The sequence below is a fragment of the Myotis myotis genome, unplaced genomic scaffold (assembly GCF_014108235.1).
Source record: "Myotis myotis isolate mMyoMyo1 unplaced genomic scaffold, mMyoMyo1.p scaffold_m19_p_6, whole genome shotgun sequence".
Taxonomy (NCBI): Eukaryota; Metazoa; Chordata; class Mammalia; order Chiroptera; family Vespertilionidae; genus Myotis; species Myotis myotis.
The window spans coordinates 35,428,908-35,446,559 of record NW_023416368.1 but is presented as its reverse complement, the minus strand read 5'-3'; the positions used below and the strand labels follow the sequence as shown (position 1 = coordinate 35,446,559).

The 17,652-nt window shown below is 47.9% G+C and overlaps 1 protein-coding gene across 4 annotated transcripts in view; it reads left to right on the top strand.

Annotated features, from left to right (window-relative positions):
- The first annotated feature begins 359 nt into the window (after positions 1–359).
- Positions 360–17,652, top strand: part of RAD50 (RAD50 double strand break repair protein) — a 197,960-nt gene continuing 180,667 nt past the window's right edge. For 2 of the 4 annotated variants that reach the window (XM_036313981.1, XM_036313979.1), the window contains exons 1-3: positions 11,011–11,145; positions 11,487–11,602; positions 16,617–16,677. In XM_036313981.1, coding sequence (XP_036169874.1) covers positions 11,026–11,145; positions 11,487–11,602; positions 16,617–16,677 — 297 coding nt within the window. In that variant the 5' untranslated portion in view covers positions 11,011–11,025. Of the gene's footprint in view, positions 492–11,010; positions 11,146–11,486; positions 11,603–16,616; positions 16,678–17,652 lie in introns of those variants that run through there. The other 2 variants (XM_036313980.1, XM_036313982.1) reach the window with 2 other exon arrangements.

The window sequence follows — 17,652 nt, the reverse complement described above, 5'->3', positions numbered from 1 at the left end:
AGGCTGGCTCCCCGCTGCCAGGCCAGGGCCCACCTTCTCGGGCCAGAAACCCACGAGGGGCGCGGGCAGCCAGGGCCCGCACCGCCGCCGCCGGCCTCGAGGCCCAGGAGGCGCTGAATGCAGAGAAGCGGCCGGGCCGGACCGGGGCGCGCGGGCCCCTCCGCTGGCCGCCGGGCTGCCCGGCCCCGGCCCCGGCCCCGGCCCCGGCCCCGGCCCCTCGGCGCGCGGGGCTCCAGCCCGAAGGCCGCCCGGCGGGCCGCGCGCAGCCCGAGGCCCCCGCCTCTGGCTCGGGGCCCGCGCTCACCGCGCGCTCGGGCCGGGCCCGCCTCTCGGCGGTTTTCGCTTTCGCTTTCCTGCCGATATAGTTGAGGAAAATGAAAGCGGCCGTGGTCTGCGCTGGCGCGGCTGCCATCGGCGAGGGGCGCGGAGCGCGGCGGCGCCGGAGCCCGGAGCGCGAGCCTGGAGCCGGAGCGCAGCCCGCGCCGGGCGAGGTAAGCGCAGCCCCTTCGCGGTCGCCTCGCGGGCTCCTCCTTGCGGACCCGGCAGGCGGGGCGTGGAGGACTCGGACCCTCCCCGCCGGGCTGGGAGACGGGGGAGCCCCGACCCGCGGGCCAAGGACCCGGCAGCCCGGGGTCGGGTGGGACGTGGCGAGGCGAGCCACGGCTCCCCGCACACGCTCCCTTTCGGTAGAACACCGCGCCCCCTTCCCCCTCCAGCCTGGGTTTCCCAATGGAAGCGGGAGGATGGAAGCCTGTCAGGTGCGGGGCGGAGTGCCTCACCTGAGCTCAGCGGGAGGAAGGCGCGCATCCTGGCCTTCTCACCTGGCAGAGCCCCCTCCTCCCCACTCGGTGTCCCTCGGTCCTTAGCTTCCTGCGTCTCTCGGATCTGGTGCACTTGGGCGTCCCTGCGGTGCCCTCCGGGGGCCTGGCACGTACCCCCACTTGGTCATAGGTTTGGAGAGCAGCTAGTCCGGGATGCCGCCCCTCCCCCGGGCCCTTCAGGGACCCAGACCCAGGGCTGACATAAATGGCCAGGGTTGGATGCACCCAGTGACCCAGGTCTTCCCAAACCACGCACCCTTCCACCGCGTCTGCCGGGCACAAGGGTGAAAGATGAGTGCCCTGGTCTGTGTCCTTAGTCAGATCTACCGCGCACTCCTGGTGTGTAAGAATTGTAGAGACAGCCCCTGACCTTGGGGTGTTCCCCATCCCCGGGCCAGAGAAGGTAGGTCGGCTAGCTGCGCCCTAGGCCGGTTGTGTGGGACAGGCATAGAGATGAGGCGCTAAGTGTTGACAGTAAAGTGACAAGTCTACAGGCACTGACTTGCAAAAACGGACAAGAACCCAGTTTTTGTAGCCAAGAACCCCCTTCTCTTCTGCTTTTGTCTCAATAAAAAGGAATTCAGCTTAATTACATGGATCTGATCCTAAGACTCATTATTGAGGCAAAACTGGAACGTCCATAACTTTGAAAATAGCCATCTGAATTTGATGAGATGACTCAGTGCCCTATTTTTTAAAACATGGAGTCCCACCCCAGAAGAGCGGCTTCTGTTACTTTTAGAAAATGCTGTCTTTATCATGAGCCAGAAAGTCAGGTCCTTGATTTTGTGACTAACCTCCTCTAAGCTGTTCCTTTTCTTCTGAATTTCCTAAGGCCCTTGTCCGCTCCCTCCTATTAAACTATGATTTAACTGTCATGGATGGTTCTCTTTCCTCTTGAGGGGGAACCAAAGTTTGCCACCCTAAAATATGCCTTTTGGGATATTGATCTTAAGACGGCTATTTTGGAGAAAGGAAAGATTCACAAAGAGTCTTTGATCCTTTCCTGCCTAAAGGAATTCCGATGGAAAAGCCTGCTTCAGGAAGCAAAGCCGAGCACACGGACCTCAGGGTAGTCACCTTACCCTTAAGTAAGTGGCAGACTGGGAGAAACCTAGCAAAGCCTGTTTGTTGGACTCCCCTCTGCGTCCCATTGTTTCAGGGTGGCCCAGCCAGGATTTGTTGACAAGTCTGCTCTTTCTCATCTACCTGTGAATTGGCTACTATCCCTTTGAAATCCTAGACCAGTGGTTCTCACCTGTGGGTTGCGACCCCTTTGGAGGTCGAACGACCCTTTCACAGGGGTCGCCTAAGACCATCGGAAAACACATACATAATTACATATTGTTTTTGTGATTAATCACTATGCTTTAATTATGTTCAATTTGTAACAATGAAAATACATCCTGCATATCAGATATTTACATTACGATTCGTAACAGTAGCAAAATTACAGTTATGAAGTAGCAACGAAAATAATTTTATGGTTGGGGGTCACCACAACATGAGGAACTGTATTGAAGGGTCGCGGCATTAGGAAGGTTGAGAACCACTGTCCTAGACCCCTGCCTCCCTCCCCCTCATCTAGAAGGGCATGTAAGCCTCAACTGCCCAATGCATCCTCAGTCTTATATTCTTTTTTAAAAAATGTTTTTATTGATTTTTATTTTTTTTTTTTTAGAGAGGAAGGTGGGGGAGAGAGAGAGAGAGAGGGAGAGAGAAAAATATCAGTGATGAAAGAATCATAGATTGGCTGCCTCCTGCAGGCCCCCAAAAGGGGATCGGGCCTACAGCCATGTGCCCTTGACTGGAATCGAACCCCGGACCCTTCAGTCTGCAGGCTGATGCTCTATGCACTGAGCCAACCCGGCTAGGGCCTCAGTCTTAGATTCTTATGGAGCCCCTATGTGCAATAAACTTGGACATTTTCTCCTGTTAATCGGTCTTATGTTTGGTTATTAGTCCAGCCAGAAGAACTTAGAAAAGTGGGAGGAAAATTATTTTTTTTACATCCCACACTCTCTTACCTTTCATCTCGGGGTAGGAAGGGGTGGTATAGTGGACACCATCCACCACATTTTCCCCACCCCGGGCTCTTGCTTCCGTGTTCCTGAAAACTGGATGACTCAGTTGAAGACTGAGCAAGCCCCTGTCTCCCCCAATCCCTTCTTCTCGCCACAGCTTTATTATTCATTGTGTTAGCCACCAGCATGTGATGTGATGGCCTTTGTTGTGTGTGTGTGTGTGTGTGTGTGTGTGTCTGTGTGTGTGTTTCACTAGAAAGTAATGCTAGGAGTTTTATTTTTTTTCCTCAGTCTTATTTGTTGTTATTTCCTCCATTTATCCTCCATTTCTCTCTCAACACCCTCCTTCTTGGGCCTGCACAAACTTAGGCAGCCATACTGACATATTTGTTCTTCAAAACTACCTCTCCAGTCAAAAGACAGGGTAGCTGAATGGATACAAAAACATGATCCAGTTATATGCTGTCTACCAGAGACCCACCTCAGAACAAAAGACTCACACAGGGTGAGAGTGAAGGGATGGAAAAAATTTTCCAGCAAATGGAAACAAAAAGAAAAGCTGGAGTAGCAATATTCATAGCTGACAAAATAGACTTAAAAATGAAGGCCATCACAAGAGACAATAAAGGTCACTACAAAATACTAAAGGGATCAATCCAACGAGAGGATATAGCCCTGGTGAACATATATGCACCCAATATAGGAGCACCTATATATATTAAAAAACAACTTCTAGAGGACTTTAAGGGAGAGATCGACAATACAGTCATCTTAGGGGACTTGAACACCTGCCAACTTCACTGGATAGATCTTTCAGACCAAAACTTAACAAGGAAACAGTGACTCTAAAGGATACACTGGATCAGATGGATTTAATTGACATTTATAGAACATTTCACCCCAAAGCTGCAGAATATACATTCTTCTCAAGTGCACATGGGTCATTCACAAAGATAGACCACATGTTAGGACACAAAACAAGTCTCTACAAGTCAAGAAGATTGAAATCATTGTCAAGCATCTTCTGAGATCTCTCTCTCACACACACATACACACACACACACACACACACACACACACACACACACACACCCGACCTCTCATTACATCTTCTCAGAAAATGTGTATCTTTGAAAGATATATCATGTTTTGCTTTGGTTGAACTTACCTGAATGAATAGGATTGTGCTATAAATCTCATACTGTTTTTTTCCCCCTCAGCATTATGTTTTTGAGTCAAACCATATTGCTCTATATAAGTCTAGCTCATTACTCCTAGCTGTTGCATAGTTTTGTTCTTTTGATACACTATATCAAAAGTGCACACCACAAGTACTTAACCAGTCTCCTGAAAAGAGACATTGGGTGGCCTCTTAACTCCTTGCTTCCATAAAGGATGCTACACTGAACATCCTTTCGGGTATCTCCATGTGGCGAGTGGGTGGGAACGGCCAACCACTCAGTGTCCCCCGCCACCCCCCTGCCCGGCAGGCTCCGATCGTCCGATGGGGAACGGGGAGCCAGGGGTGGGTGGCAGGGGACACAGGTGGTGCCAGGCCAAGGTGGGTGAGAGTGAGCAGGGCCCCGATTGCCCCGCCAGTCACCCCACACACAGAGGGCGACCAGCATCGGCCACTGGGGGCGGGGCCGGCTGCTGGCAGTCAGGGAAGATGGGCCCTGATCACAGGCCAGGCCTAGGGACCCTACCCGTGCACAGATTTCATGTGCCAGGCTTCTAGTTTCATATAAATGGGATTATGCAATATGTGATTTGTTGTGACTGGCTTTTTCACTTAGCATATGTTTTGGAGGTTCATCCGTATTACAGCATGTATCAGTAGTTCTTTTTTTTAAATCCTCATCTGAGGTTTTCCATTGATTTTAGAGAGAGGGAAAAACAGAGAGAAATATTGATGTGAGGGGAACACATTGATTGGTTGCCTCCTGCATGTGCCCTGACCAGGGCCCAGGCCCAGGAGGAGCCTGCAACCTAGGTACATGCCCTTGTCTGGTATCGAACCTGGAACCCTTCGGTCTGCAGGCCAACGCTTTATCCACTGAGCCAAACTGGCTAGGGCAGTAGTTCATTTTTATTGGCCAATAATGCTCCATCATATGGATTTACAGCATTTTGTTTATTCATCCATCAGTTGATGAATATTTAGGTTGTTTCTATTTTGGGGCTATTATGAATAATGCTCTATGAGCATTTATGTATAAATTTTTGTGTGAACATATATTTTCATTTCTCTTGGGTAAAGAATTCTTTTAAAAAAAATATTTTTATAAGTACCACACGCTAACCGATTGCGTCACTGGAGCTCCTAAAAAATATATATATTTTTTTATTGATTTCAGAGAGGAAGAGAGAGGGAGAGAGAGATAGAAATATCAGTGATGAGAGATAATTATTGATAGGCTGCCACCAGGGACTGAGCCTGAAACCTGGGCATGTGCCCTGACCGGGAATCAAACTGTGACCTCCTGGTTTATAAGTGGCCGCTCAACCACGGAGCCATGCCATTAGGGCCCCCTTTCACTTTCTTGATGGTGTTCTTTGAAGCAATTTTTTTTTTCAATTTTTGTTGCGGTCCAACTGATCAATCTTCTCTTTTTAAAAAAATATTTCTATTTATTGATTTCAGAGGCGAAGGGAGAGGGAGAGAGAGATAAAAGCATCAATGATGAGAGAGAATGATTGATTGTCTGCCTCCTATATGCCCCATTCTGGGTATTGAGCCTGAAACCTGGGCATGTGCCCTGATCAGGAATTGAATAGTGACCTCCTGATTCATAGGTTGATGCTCAACCACTGAGCCATACTGACTGGGCTAAGAGTTTTATAGTTTTAACTCTTACTGTTTTTAAATCCTCACATGAGGATATTTTTTATTTGTTTTTGAGAGAGAGGAAAGGAGAAAGAGAGAGAGACAGAGACAGAGAGAGAGACATCCATGTGAGAGAGATACATTGATTGGTTGATTGGTTGCCTCCTGCATGTGCCCTGACAGGGGCTGGGGATGAACCTGCAACCCTTCGGTGCACAGGCTGATGTTCTAGCCACGGAGCCACACCAGCCAGGGCACTCTCAGATATTCCTGATCAGTCTCCCCAGGGATTTGTCTATTTTTAAAGAAATACATTGGGTTTTGTCAACCACCTTTATTTTTTTGTCCTCTACATCCTCTATTTAATTGGTTCTTCCCTTATACTTATTATTTCATTTCACCTTGTTTTCCTGGTTACATGCTGCTTGTAATAGATGCAAACAATGAGACACTCATATAATTAGATAGGAAAGGCCACTCCTATTTTCTATAATCCCACTCTTTATAGGTAACCTTAGTTACCAATTTGGTGTGTTTTTTTCTGGACTCTTTTTTCTATACTTACACATTTTTCTACAACTTTCTAAACTATGTAAGGCATGGGCCTCTTTCTGTGGTATGCTCACACACACCCCCATTACAATGGAATGGCATAATTTACTTATCAATTTTTCCATTAATGGGCATTTAGATTGAAAATCTTGGTTTTTTAATAGTGGCATATAATTCATTCATGTTTATTTTGATCACTGATATGTGTGGCCTTTCTACCATCTTGTTTTGCCATATATTTATTATGGGTTCTTCCTTTTTTCTTGTGATTGTTTTTTTCTGGATTCATCAAGGCATCTTCGTCCCCATTCCTTCCTCTTTATTTAGTGACTTTAAATTCTGTATCTTACCAGGAGCCCTCATTCAGTTCTTAAGCATAGACAAACTTATGTTTTCCTATTAATGCCCCAAATTAATCAGAATCTCTAACCTCCTTCCAAACATAAGAAACTTTTTAGCATGTTTTTAATTATCTTCTCCTCCCCCACCTTACTCCCACAGCCACATACACACATGGGTATCTGCCCAGAAATTATTGAAATAATCTGGAAGCTTCTCATTGTTATTAACTCTTCATGCTTCAAAATACAGTTTCCTTTTTCTATTTTTGAAATCTTTTCTTAACAATTGCATTACTCTTTAACCGAGTTGTACAATGGCCTATCATACCAGGGTAGGAGGGCTTCAACATGTGTTTCTTTTGGCATTTTCATTGGCTTACTGAACATTTGTAGTTATCTGTGTCTCGCGAGTATTGCTTCTCCGGCCTCTGATTTCTCAAAAGCATACTGTAGAGTCCATGCTATTCTAATCCTCACTTGACCTTTGCTGGCATAAACATGTTCTGAAATGTTTACAAGTGCTGAAGTCACTTCCTCATATTTTACTGAGTTTCCTTTAACTGGGTTAAAAAGTGCAATGTCGGGCTGTGTAGACTTACCGCTAAGTGTCATGGCCCTGCCTCAGGGTCCGAGAATGGCTGCAGGAGTATGAGCATAGCTTTGAAAATTCAGCTGCTGAATATGTTACACTAAAAAGCTTAGCATTTTAACGTTGCTGTTTATCATCCTTACTATGTGAGGGTGAAGTAAAATGGGCACTCTGATAGTAAAATAGTGGTGCCAGTAACTTGGATGGTGTTTATCAAAAGCTCTTTAAAAGTGTCCATACCTTTCATCCCAATAATGCTACTTCCAGTGGTCTATCCGAAGACGTGATTCCCACGTGGGGTTATTTCGGATGGTGCAGAGTAATTCTAGGCGGAACATACAGCATTGTCTAACCCTGACTTGCATGGTGAGAAGTTATTGCCCTTTGCAATCTTCTGACCAAGGGAAGGAGAAACGTCTCAGCTTGGTGCTAGTCCATCTTAAAAAGCCCTCCACACCTTCCTCATCTCGCTTTTGATATAAAAGAATGAGCACAAGGCTAGCAGTATCTTAACTGCACTTTCACCACACTGTTTTGTTTTCCTTCGTATTTATTTTTCCAGTCGCCTTCATTTACGACTATGATGCCGGTTTTCCATTTACAATAGTACATAAGGTTTGCTTTTAAAACACGTTTACTGAAGGGAAAATGAGTTGATTTAAAGAGAAATGTTAAGTATGGTACGGCTGGTATAGAATTACAATGAACTAGTAATGGTGATGTATGGTTGACTGAAATGTGCGAAGCATGGCCCCAAGGAATAATCAGAGCTTCAGGCAGATTTTAAACGGGGTGTTCTTATATGTGGGCTGTTCCTCCCTGTGACTCCTGCTACATAATGGTGCCACTCAGTTTTCCAGCCAGAAGGAATTGGTTAAGTGATGTTGATACCTTTCTATGATGGAATAGTGCCAACTGTTTAAAAAGTATATTTAATGGCACAGAAAAATTATATACTGCTATATAAAACAAAGCTGGTTGCAAAAGAAAATATACATAGTACCTGAAAAGTTTTAAAAGAAATTATAGATATATAGATACACACACTAAAATTACTGGAAAAAATATTGAAAGAAAATATTTCCAAATAAATTATCTCTGGATGGTTGGGACTACAGGAGATCTTTGTGTTTTTCAATAATAAACATATGTCACTTTTGTCACCAAAAAAACAACACATACATACATACATCTGCTTTTTAATTAACCTGTTCCAACCCTAACTGGACTACCTGGTATTTTGCAATCTGCAGGCACTCCTGGGTCTTGACATGCTCCTGGGTCCCTGAGGCCTGACCCAAAGCCACCTGGGGATGGGGGTGGGGTTAGGGGTAGGGGGAGCAGTGCCTTTAAGACTTGCTTGTCACCCCTCAGTAGACTCCAAAGTACTTGGTGGGTATATGTTTATACTTTTGCAGTAAAACAGGGAGAACATATATAAAATGCTCTGGAATCATTTTTATCGCCTTTTCTTCTCAACAGCCCTATTAGGCAGGATCAAGTCAGGACGCCACTTTTTAGTAGGTCCGGGTCATTACGTAGGGGTGGGGTAGATGCTGAGAGAGGGTCTCCTAGTTTCTCATTTATTATCTTTCTTTGATTTCTGTATTATTTTACTGACCATGAGATTTCCACATGTTGAATATCATTGTGGCTATGCATCACCTGGGTTGGAGATGGGTGTATTTAAATTTGGGCACCTCATTTCCAAGATTATGAAATCTCTTTGTTTGGAAGAAAAATAATGTTCACTGCAAGGCCTAGTGCTTGGCAGAAACAATTGCTACCTTTTGCCCAGTAGCAGTTCCCAGGCTGTCACTTAGAGCTTGTGTCTGGAACCCCTGGACTCCTTTGGGGGATGGGGCTGGCAGGTCCCTGAGAAGAGTCCGGGAGTGGGCTATAGCCCGGTACAGCTTCCTCCTTCTACAGAGGGTGCTGGGCTCTGCTCAGGAGAAGCCAGCCGCGTCCTGAGCCCGGAAGAAGCCTGATGTTGCACTCGGTAGCATCTGCCAGGTTGCAGCAAGACCTTTGACTAGTTGACTCTTCCCCTCCTTCAACGCCTCTTCACTCCGACTGCCATTGCTGTGGTTCAGGCTCTCACACCGCTTGCCTGGATAACACAGTGACCTCCAACTGGCCCCTGCCTCCCCTTCTCCTTACTTCTAGTGTGTTTCTTCCCTGAAGACAGTGTTTCTCAGCCTCTTATTGCTGCTGTAACAAATCAAGGCTTTTCCAGCTTCTAGAGCAGCAGTTCTCAACCTGTGGGTCGCGACCCCTTTGCAGGTCGAACGACCCTTTCACAGGGGTCGCCTAAATACATTCTGCATATCAGATATTTACATTACGATTCATAGCAGTAGCAAAATTACAGTTATGAAATAGCAACAAAAATAATTTTATGGTTGAGGGTCATCACAACATAAGGAACTGTATTAAAGGGTCGTGGCATTAAGAAGGTTGAGAATCACTGTTCTAGAGGCTTCCTTCATTCTTTGGCTATGGCTACTTCCTCATCTCTTATTTTTATTTTTTAAAAATATATTTTATTGATTTTTTACAGTTAGGAAGGGAGAGGCATAGAGAGTTAGAAACATCGACGAGAAAGAATCATTGATCAGCTGCCTCCTGCACACCCTGCACTGGAGATGTGCCCGCAACTAAGGTACATACCAGCCGTGGGCAAACTATGGCCCGCGGGCCGGATCCGGCCCGTTTGAAATGAATAAAACTAAAAAAAAAAAAAGACCGTACCCTTTTATGTAATGATGTTTACTTTGAATTTATATTAGTTCACACAAACACTCCATCCATGCTTTTGTTCCGGCCCTTCGGTCCAGTTTAAGAACCCATTGTGGCCCTCGAGTCAAAAAGTTTGCCCACCCCTGGTACATACCCTTGACTGGAATAGAACCTAGGACCCTTCAGTCTGCAGGCCGATGCTCTATCCACTGAGCCAAACCGGTTAGGGCCTTCCTCATCTTTTAAACCCACCAGTCTTTTTCACGTGGCATCACACTGGCACTCCTCCTCTGTAATCACCTCTCCCTCTGCCTCCCTCTTAATGGAGACCCTTGTAGTGACACTGGGCTCACCTGGACACTCCCGGATAATCCTCCCATCTCAAGATGCCGAATTTAGTCACATCTGCTAAGTCTCTTTGTAAGGGAACATATGCACAGCTTCCAGGATTCAGGCATCCACATCTTTGGTGGAGCCATTATCCAGGCAGCCTCAGAGTGAATCTTTTAAGAAGACTCACATCCCGCCACATCATTCTCCACCAGGCCCCTTGTGGTGCTCCAGTTCTCAGGTGATAAGGACCTCTCACGGCTGCGAGTGCCATGCAAGAGCTGCCCAAACCCCTCTCCACCTGCCCCTGCTTCCTCTCTCCCCACTCCGCCTCTGGCTTGCTATTCATGGTCCAGCCTTTGTACATTGTGTGCTTTTTGCCAAGAATGCTGCTCCCCACACTCCATCCCAGGCCTTCCCGAGGCTTCCGACCAGGTCAGGCCTCCCTGGGATGCTCTCGCAGGGACCTGTGCCATCCCCCTATCACACTTACCACAGGTTAACAGCCTTGCATTTATCTAAGTGATCGTTTGATTCGTCTGTGCTTCTCCTATGTGATAAGTATGCCAGGCGAGCTGGGGCTGTGTCTGTTTTGGGGCCATCACTGCATCCCAGCCTAGTGCTTGGTGGTAGGTGGTTAGTAAGTACTGGGGAAATGTGGGAAAGAATGAATAATTGAATGAATGTCATCACTCTCTATCCGCTTTATCCTGCTTTGTCATACAGCATTTGTCACCTCTTCTGTCGCCTCCCTCCACCAGAATGGAATCTCCGTGAGAGCAGGGGCTTTGTGTTTGAGTCCATGCCTCTACTCCCAGGTCCCAGAGTCGTGCCTGGGCCAAGACAGGCACTTGACAAAAATGTAGGGGATGACTCATCTGCGGGATGCCCGGACTCTATCCCAGAAGATCCTTTTATCAAGGTCTTCGTTTTAATTATTCAGTCCAGCTCAAGAATTAGGCAGATTGGCAGAGATCTAAAATATTCACCTGTTTTTGTGGTAATTCAGTGCGTTAATAAATGCAAACCATTGAGAACAGCATTTGGCACACGGTGAGCCCTGTGTAAGACTTTGCTGCTGGTAAGAAATACTTGAGCTCCTAGTCGCTTAGAATTGTTAGTGTGTCTGTTGCAGCTCTGAGGTGGGATCCCAAATGCAGAACTGAGTGACTTCTCCTGGCTCTGGAGAGAGGAAGCTCCTGGCAAGGGCTTCAGGTGGGCAGCTTGAGCCATAACTTGTGCTTTTTCTTGTTTTGCCTGCAGATGGCAGCACGCCCTGGACTTCCCTGCATTGCAGGCAGACCTGGGGCTGGACAGCAGGGAACCGAGAAAATGGACTCCCTTCTCCTGGAGACAGGAATGCCAGCCACCAGCCATGGGTGAGTTTGGAGCTTGACCAGAGTTTTCCTCTTTTCTGTCCCGTGTTACTTATTTATTTTTAACGTAGGGGTTGGTGTAAACCACACATGTTGGATTTTGAGGTAGTTTGTCGATTTTCAGTTTGTTTACAAAACAACAATAACAACGGAACCAGAAATATTACCAGGATCTTGCAGAGGGGATGCGGGGCCAGGAGTCATCCTCTGCACTGTGAGTGTGGTGTCCCGCCCCTTTGTCACCCAGAGGGGCGGGGCCCACCCAGAACAGTTCCCTCTAGTCCAGTGGTTCTCAGCCTTCCTAATGCCGAGACCCTGTAATACAGTTCCTCATGTTGTGGTGACCCCCAATTTCATTGTTACAAATTGAACATAATTAAAGCATAGTGATTAACCACAAAAACAATATGTAATTATATATGTGTTTTCCGATGGTCTTAGGCGACCCCTGTGAAAGGGTCGTTCGCCCGCCAAAGGGGGTCATGTGGGACGCCCATCTGCTGTTGGTTCAGCTTCCCCATGGCCCACCCTCGTGGCCACAGGGCCCAGCCGGTCCTGGCATGGTTACCGCTTGCTCTCTGGTGCTGTGCCTCACAGTTCAGTACCCCTGTGTCCGGTTTCGCTCAGCTTCTGACTCACAAAGCTCTGGTATTGGGCTGTTGGTTTTTAGTAAAAGCAGGTGTGGAAGGACAAATCGGGCCCCGAGGGACTTTGATGGGCAAACTCCTGAAAACATTTCCGGGCTGTTTGTTGTGTTTTCTTCTTAAACACCAGTTAACAGTTTTCAGTTTAACTGTGTGTTCCTTCCTGAAGTCTTTACCCGAGGCTAGTCTTTATGATTTATTCTATGCCTCGTTTTTTAGGGCGTGGCTCTACTTGTCAAGTCTGGGTTGGAGATAAAGATGATTTTTTTTTTTCAACACAGACCAAGCACGCAGAAATAGGAATGACTTGAATTTGCCTCCAATTTAATTTATTTCTCTTTCATTTTCTTTCCTCGGGAAATGGAGGGAATATTTGGGGGCATATTAACTTCAGTCAGCAGGGATTCCTGAGTATTATTTAGTGCCTGATGAGTGGAGTCGCCCTCTGAGAAGAGGCTGTTGCCCTCAAGGGTCACATGTTCTGGTGGGAGAATCAGAACTTGGTTTCTAGGTGGGTCCTGGAAACCGGGGAAACACTTTGCAAGGCGTATGATTGTCTGACACTATGCTGTACTCCCAGAACCAACAGAAAACAATATTGAATGCAAACTATTTAAAAAATAAAATTAGCCCTGGCTGGTGTGGCTCAGTGGATAGAGTGTCGGCCTGTGGACTGAAGGGTCCCGGGTTCGAGTCCAGTCAAGGGCACATGCCCAGGTTTCAGGCTCGATCCCCAGTAGGGGACATGCAGGAGGCAGCCAATCAATGATTCTCCCTCATCATTGATGTTTCTCTCTCTCCCTCTCTCCCTTGAGATCAATTAAAAATATATTAAAAATAAATAAATAAATACAATTTAAAAAAGAAATCTAAATCAAAAAAACGAAAAAAGTGGTTTCTTCCTGTTAACATGCCGCATGTGCATGGCAGAGTACCAGTTGTGAGTTCCTAGAAAAGCCCAGATCAGGAAAGGCTGTGGGGCCTGCTCCTGGGGCTTTAGTAACTCAGATGGGAGAAAAGAAGGCGGTGGTGGTTCCAGGCACACAGCTTGGGGGGGGAGGGGGGAGGGGTCGGGGAGCAGGAGCATCAGGAGGAGGAGTCCAGAGGGATCACACTGAGTAGGTTGGGTTGACCCGATTTTGGTGGTGGTAGGATTTGACTTCTCAAGCCAAAATAATTTGACTGAAAGATCAAGAATGGAAATAAAGACTTTTGAACAGGAGGACAAGCTTCCTGTTTAAAGTAGGGACTTTTATCTCCATTTCACACCTGAGAAAAGCAGTGCTTTTATATTGTCTTCTCAAATAATTCTCAAAGGCCACACAGCTGGTGGAGGTTGGATCCGCCAGACCCCAGAGTCCACACACACGCTCAGCCTGTGTTATCTGCAGAGCACAGGCAGGTCTTGGGATCACCGAGGCTTCACCCAGCTCTGACCTTTTGTGACCCTGAGAGTCTACACACGACTGCATGTGTTTGTCAGCGTCACTCCCTGCGCTAACCGGGTAGGGGGAGAGGGGAGACTTTGGGTAGGTCACTTCCCAGTCCCTCTGAGGCCCGGAGAAAGCAGGGCAAGAACCCAGCCAGACCTCCATGTCTGCACAGCAACAGTCCAGACAAGTCCCACATGCTGCAGAGGCTGTCGGGGAGTTTTGGAGCTACAGGTCCCCAGACAAGCCTTCCCTCCGAAGTGGAAGCCGCAGGGCTGATCGCAATCCCGGGCAGGGTGACAGCGCAGCTGCAGCCACCGCACAAGCTGACTCTTGTTACTGCCCTGATATTCCAGCTCAGGCAGGAGAATGTGAGCGCCTCGTGTGTGCTGAACTTTTCCATTCATTCCTTCATGGAACATTCAGCAAATAGTTAAGCACCTACGGGCTTACAGCAACAAACAAAACCCAAGCCCCTGCCTTCATGGAGCTTACGGTCCCCTCTGGGAGGCAGACAGTGCTTAACACAGTGTCAGGGAGCAGTGGGTGCTCTGAGGAAGAGCGAAGCAGGGAGAGGGCACAGGGACAGGGCAGTCCAGGAAGACTTTTCTAGGGAGGGGTGTTTGAACAGAACCTGGTAAAGCCAGGGAGCAAGCCCTACGAATGTCTGTTCCAGGCAGAGGGAACAGCAAGTTCATGGCCCTGGGATGGGGTTGTGTGGGGATCAACAAGGAGACCAGTGCATCAGAGAAGCAGGCAGGAGGAGAGTGGGAGGAGCAGAGACCACAGAGGGAGGAGGCACTGGCCACCAGCCTTGCAGGCCACTGTAGGAAGATAGGATTGTGTTCTCGCCCGGCCCTAAGGTATGTTTGAGGCGTGCTCCTGGCTGCTTGGCCTCTAAATCTGCAGCCTTCCCAGAGAACCTTTTGATCTGCCCAGTGTCCTTCGATACTTAGCCTCTTTTCTGGTGCTGTTAGTCACCAGTAGTTCTGCTGTCTTTGAGCAGGAGCCCCCATGCAGAGCTTTGTGGGGAGGAGAGGGGGACCAGCTACATTTAGAACTGAATGTTGACCAGCTTAGAAGTGAAATACAGTTGTGTTTAAGATTAGAAAAGATATACTTGGATATTATATTAAAATTAGAGGCCCTGTGCACAAAATTCATGCACATCAGTGGGGCAGGGGGAGGAAGGGGGTATCCCTCAGCCTGGCCTGCACCCTCTCCAATCTGGGACCCCTTGGGGATGTCCGACTGCCAGTTTAGGCCCAATCCCACACATCCCTCTCACAATCCAGGACTGCTGGCTCCTAACCACTTGCCTGCCTGCCTGCCTGATTGCCCCTAACTGCTCCCCTGCCGGCCTGATCTCACCCCCAACTGCCCTCCCCTGCCGGCCTGATCTCACCCCCAACTGCCCTCCCCTGCCGGCCTGATCTCACCCCCAACTGCCCTCCCCTGCTGGCCTGATCTCACCCCCAACTGCCCTCCCCTGCCTGTCTGATCGCCCACAATTGCCCTCCCCCACCGGCCATCTTGTGGCAGCCATCTTGTGGTGGTCATCTTGTGATGACGTAAGGGTGGCCATCTTGTGATGACGTCGCCTGGCACCACCTAGGCTTTTATTATATAGGATGTTTAAATTTTGGTTGGAAGGGCCCCACCTTGACCATTTTTGTCTCCCTCGTCACCTGCCAGTTGAAGGCCTAAGCTTGACCTTTCTGGTCTCACCTGTGGAATTTGGCTAGCCATGGCATTCCTGCCCAAAAGGAGGGGGAAGAAAGAAAAAAAAGACTTATTGCAGGGCTTTCTCATCTTAGAGGTCTCTGGTTCTGTGGACAGATTCTACAGAATGTTCTTAAGGGGATTAGGAATATTCTTTAAATCATGTCCAGGGGGTTGTGTTTTATATTTATATTATGCAGCCCCCCCCCCCCTTTTTGCTTGCTCTCAAAACACCTTTACATCTGTCCTTGATGTTTATAAAGTAACTCTGTTACAGTGGTTAAGAGCTTGGGAAAACAAAAGCCGGTCCACCTTTACTACCTGGGCGACGGGGGCATGTTCCCCTGACTTCCCTGTTCTTCCAGCTTCCTCATCTGCAAATGGAATGGAAACAGTACTTACCTCAAAGGCCATTCTGAGGGCAAACGTGCGGATGCACCAGCGCAGGGCCTGGCTCAGAGTAAAACCTCGTGTAATTATTCCCCGTGAACGGGAAGGAAAGCCGAGACCAGGGAGGTTAAGTGACTTGCTTAAGGTCATGTACAGACTTAGAGGAAAAGCTGGAAGTGGAAGCCTTGGCTCAAGGGGGTCCTAGGCCAGGGTTTTCTCCCTGGAATTCATATTGGTCTCCAGGAAAAAAATGTTAACATCTACAGACAGTTCTAGCTGAGTTGAACCCTTTGGCAGCTGCTTTTGACTTTTGTAGGGCTTGTGGTCAGGGCTTCCTCAGCACACAGGACCCTTAATCCTAGGCAGTAAGAGGCCCCTGGGGAGGGGCACCTGTGGGGGCTCTTCGGTTTGTGAGAGGGAGAGAGGTTGGGGGTGGTGTGCTTCTAGTATGCCCCACCTTTGCTTGGTGCTAGTCAGATCCTGCACCCACCCTTCCCTCTCACCCCCACCACGGGCCCTCACAAAGACCATACATGGAGTGTGTGTGTGGGGGGGGGGGGGGGGATGGTTGGGACAGGCTTGCAGGTGGCGGCAGGGGGGGCACTCTAAAACTCTATATCCTAGCGTAAAGCCGGGCCCTCACTCTGGTGGCCCAGATTTTTTGGATAAAGTGACCTGACTTTTGCCCTATGGGGCAGGGACAACAGATGCCCCTTCGAGCTGCCCTGGTCACCCTGTCACCTGAGGATTGTGGCCACTGGTCTTAGATACACAGTGGTGCCCCTGCTCCTGGCAAGTTAGATTTAAGGACTATCCCGTGGGTTTTCCCAGGAAATGGACTGCGCTTAGAATGTTGCTGCAGGCAGCACGGCACAGCGAGATCCACCGTCAGGTAGGCTGGGCTGCCTCTTTGTGTGTGGGTACATGGGTGGGCGTGTGCTTGAGAAATTATTCAGCCTCTTCAACTCTCAGTTCCTATATCTGTAAAGAGGGAACAAAAATACCTGCCTCTCAGATTTACAGTATGAAATAAATAAAATGCCCCGTGTGAGCTGCTTGGCATGTGCCTGGCCCGTGGGAGCTATTTTCATCATCCTGGCCGTGGTTATTAAGCATATCAGTGGGCTCCACCAGTGTGTGGGTGGAAGCAGCTCTCACGTGCATCTGCATGACGCAGGAGCCCAAATGACTGAGCCACAGTTCTCAGGCCTCTCTGCTTTATTGCCGTTTGCAGTCATGTCTGTTGCTCAGGGTGGATGATTAAGCTGCTGTTGTGTGATGCCATGCTATTTCTTTCCCGGCTTCTTTTCTTTACTCAGTGTTCTTGAAAGAAAAAACTTGTTATATGGCTAAAATGTAGGAGGGTTTACTATACTATGAGTTTTGCATGTATTATCTTCTTTAATTCACATAACAACCCAATGAAGAGACGGAGAGGTTAAATGATGCCCAAGCTGCATGGCTTTCCCGCGGCCGACCTGGCCTTCACAGGTCCAAGTCCAGAGCCACACTCACCCTGTGCTGCCTCCCTCCGCAGGGCAGTGGTTGACCTGGTGGCCTTGAGGGAGCAGGTAGTCTGCTCCACCCCCCAGCTCCCTTGCTGAACTGAGCTGTGTCACAGAGGGGAAAATCTGTCCTACTTTCTTATTTGTTTGTATTTTTTAGGAGAAAACCACTTTTAATTGAAAAATAAAGCAATACTAGTACATCTCAGATAAAACTCTTTAACAACATAAACTGTAAGTTGTTAAAGAAATCGCTTTCCTAGGTGGTACTATGAAATTTTGGTATCAAACTATCAATACAATTTCCCTCCTTTATCCTGACTCAGTTATAAGCATATTCAAAATAAGGTTTCTTGGCCGGT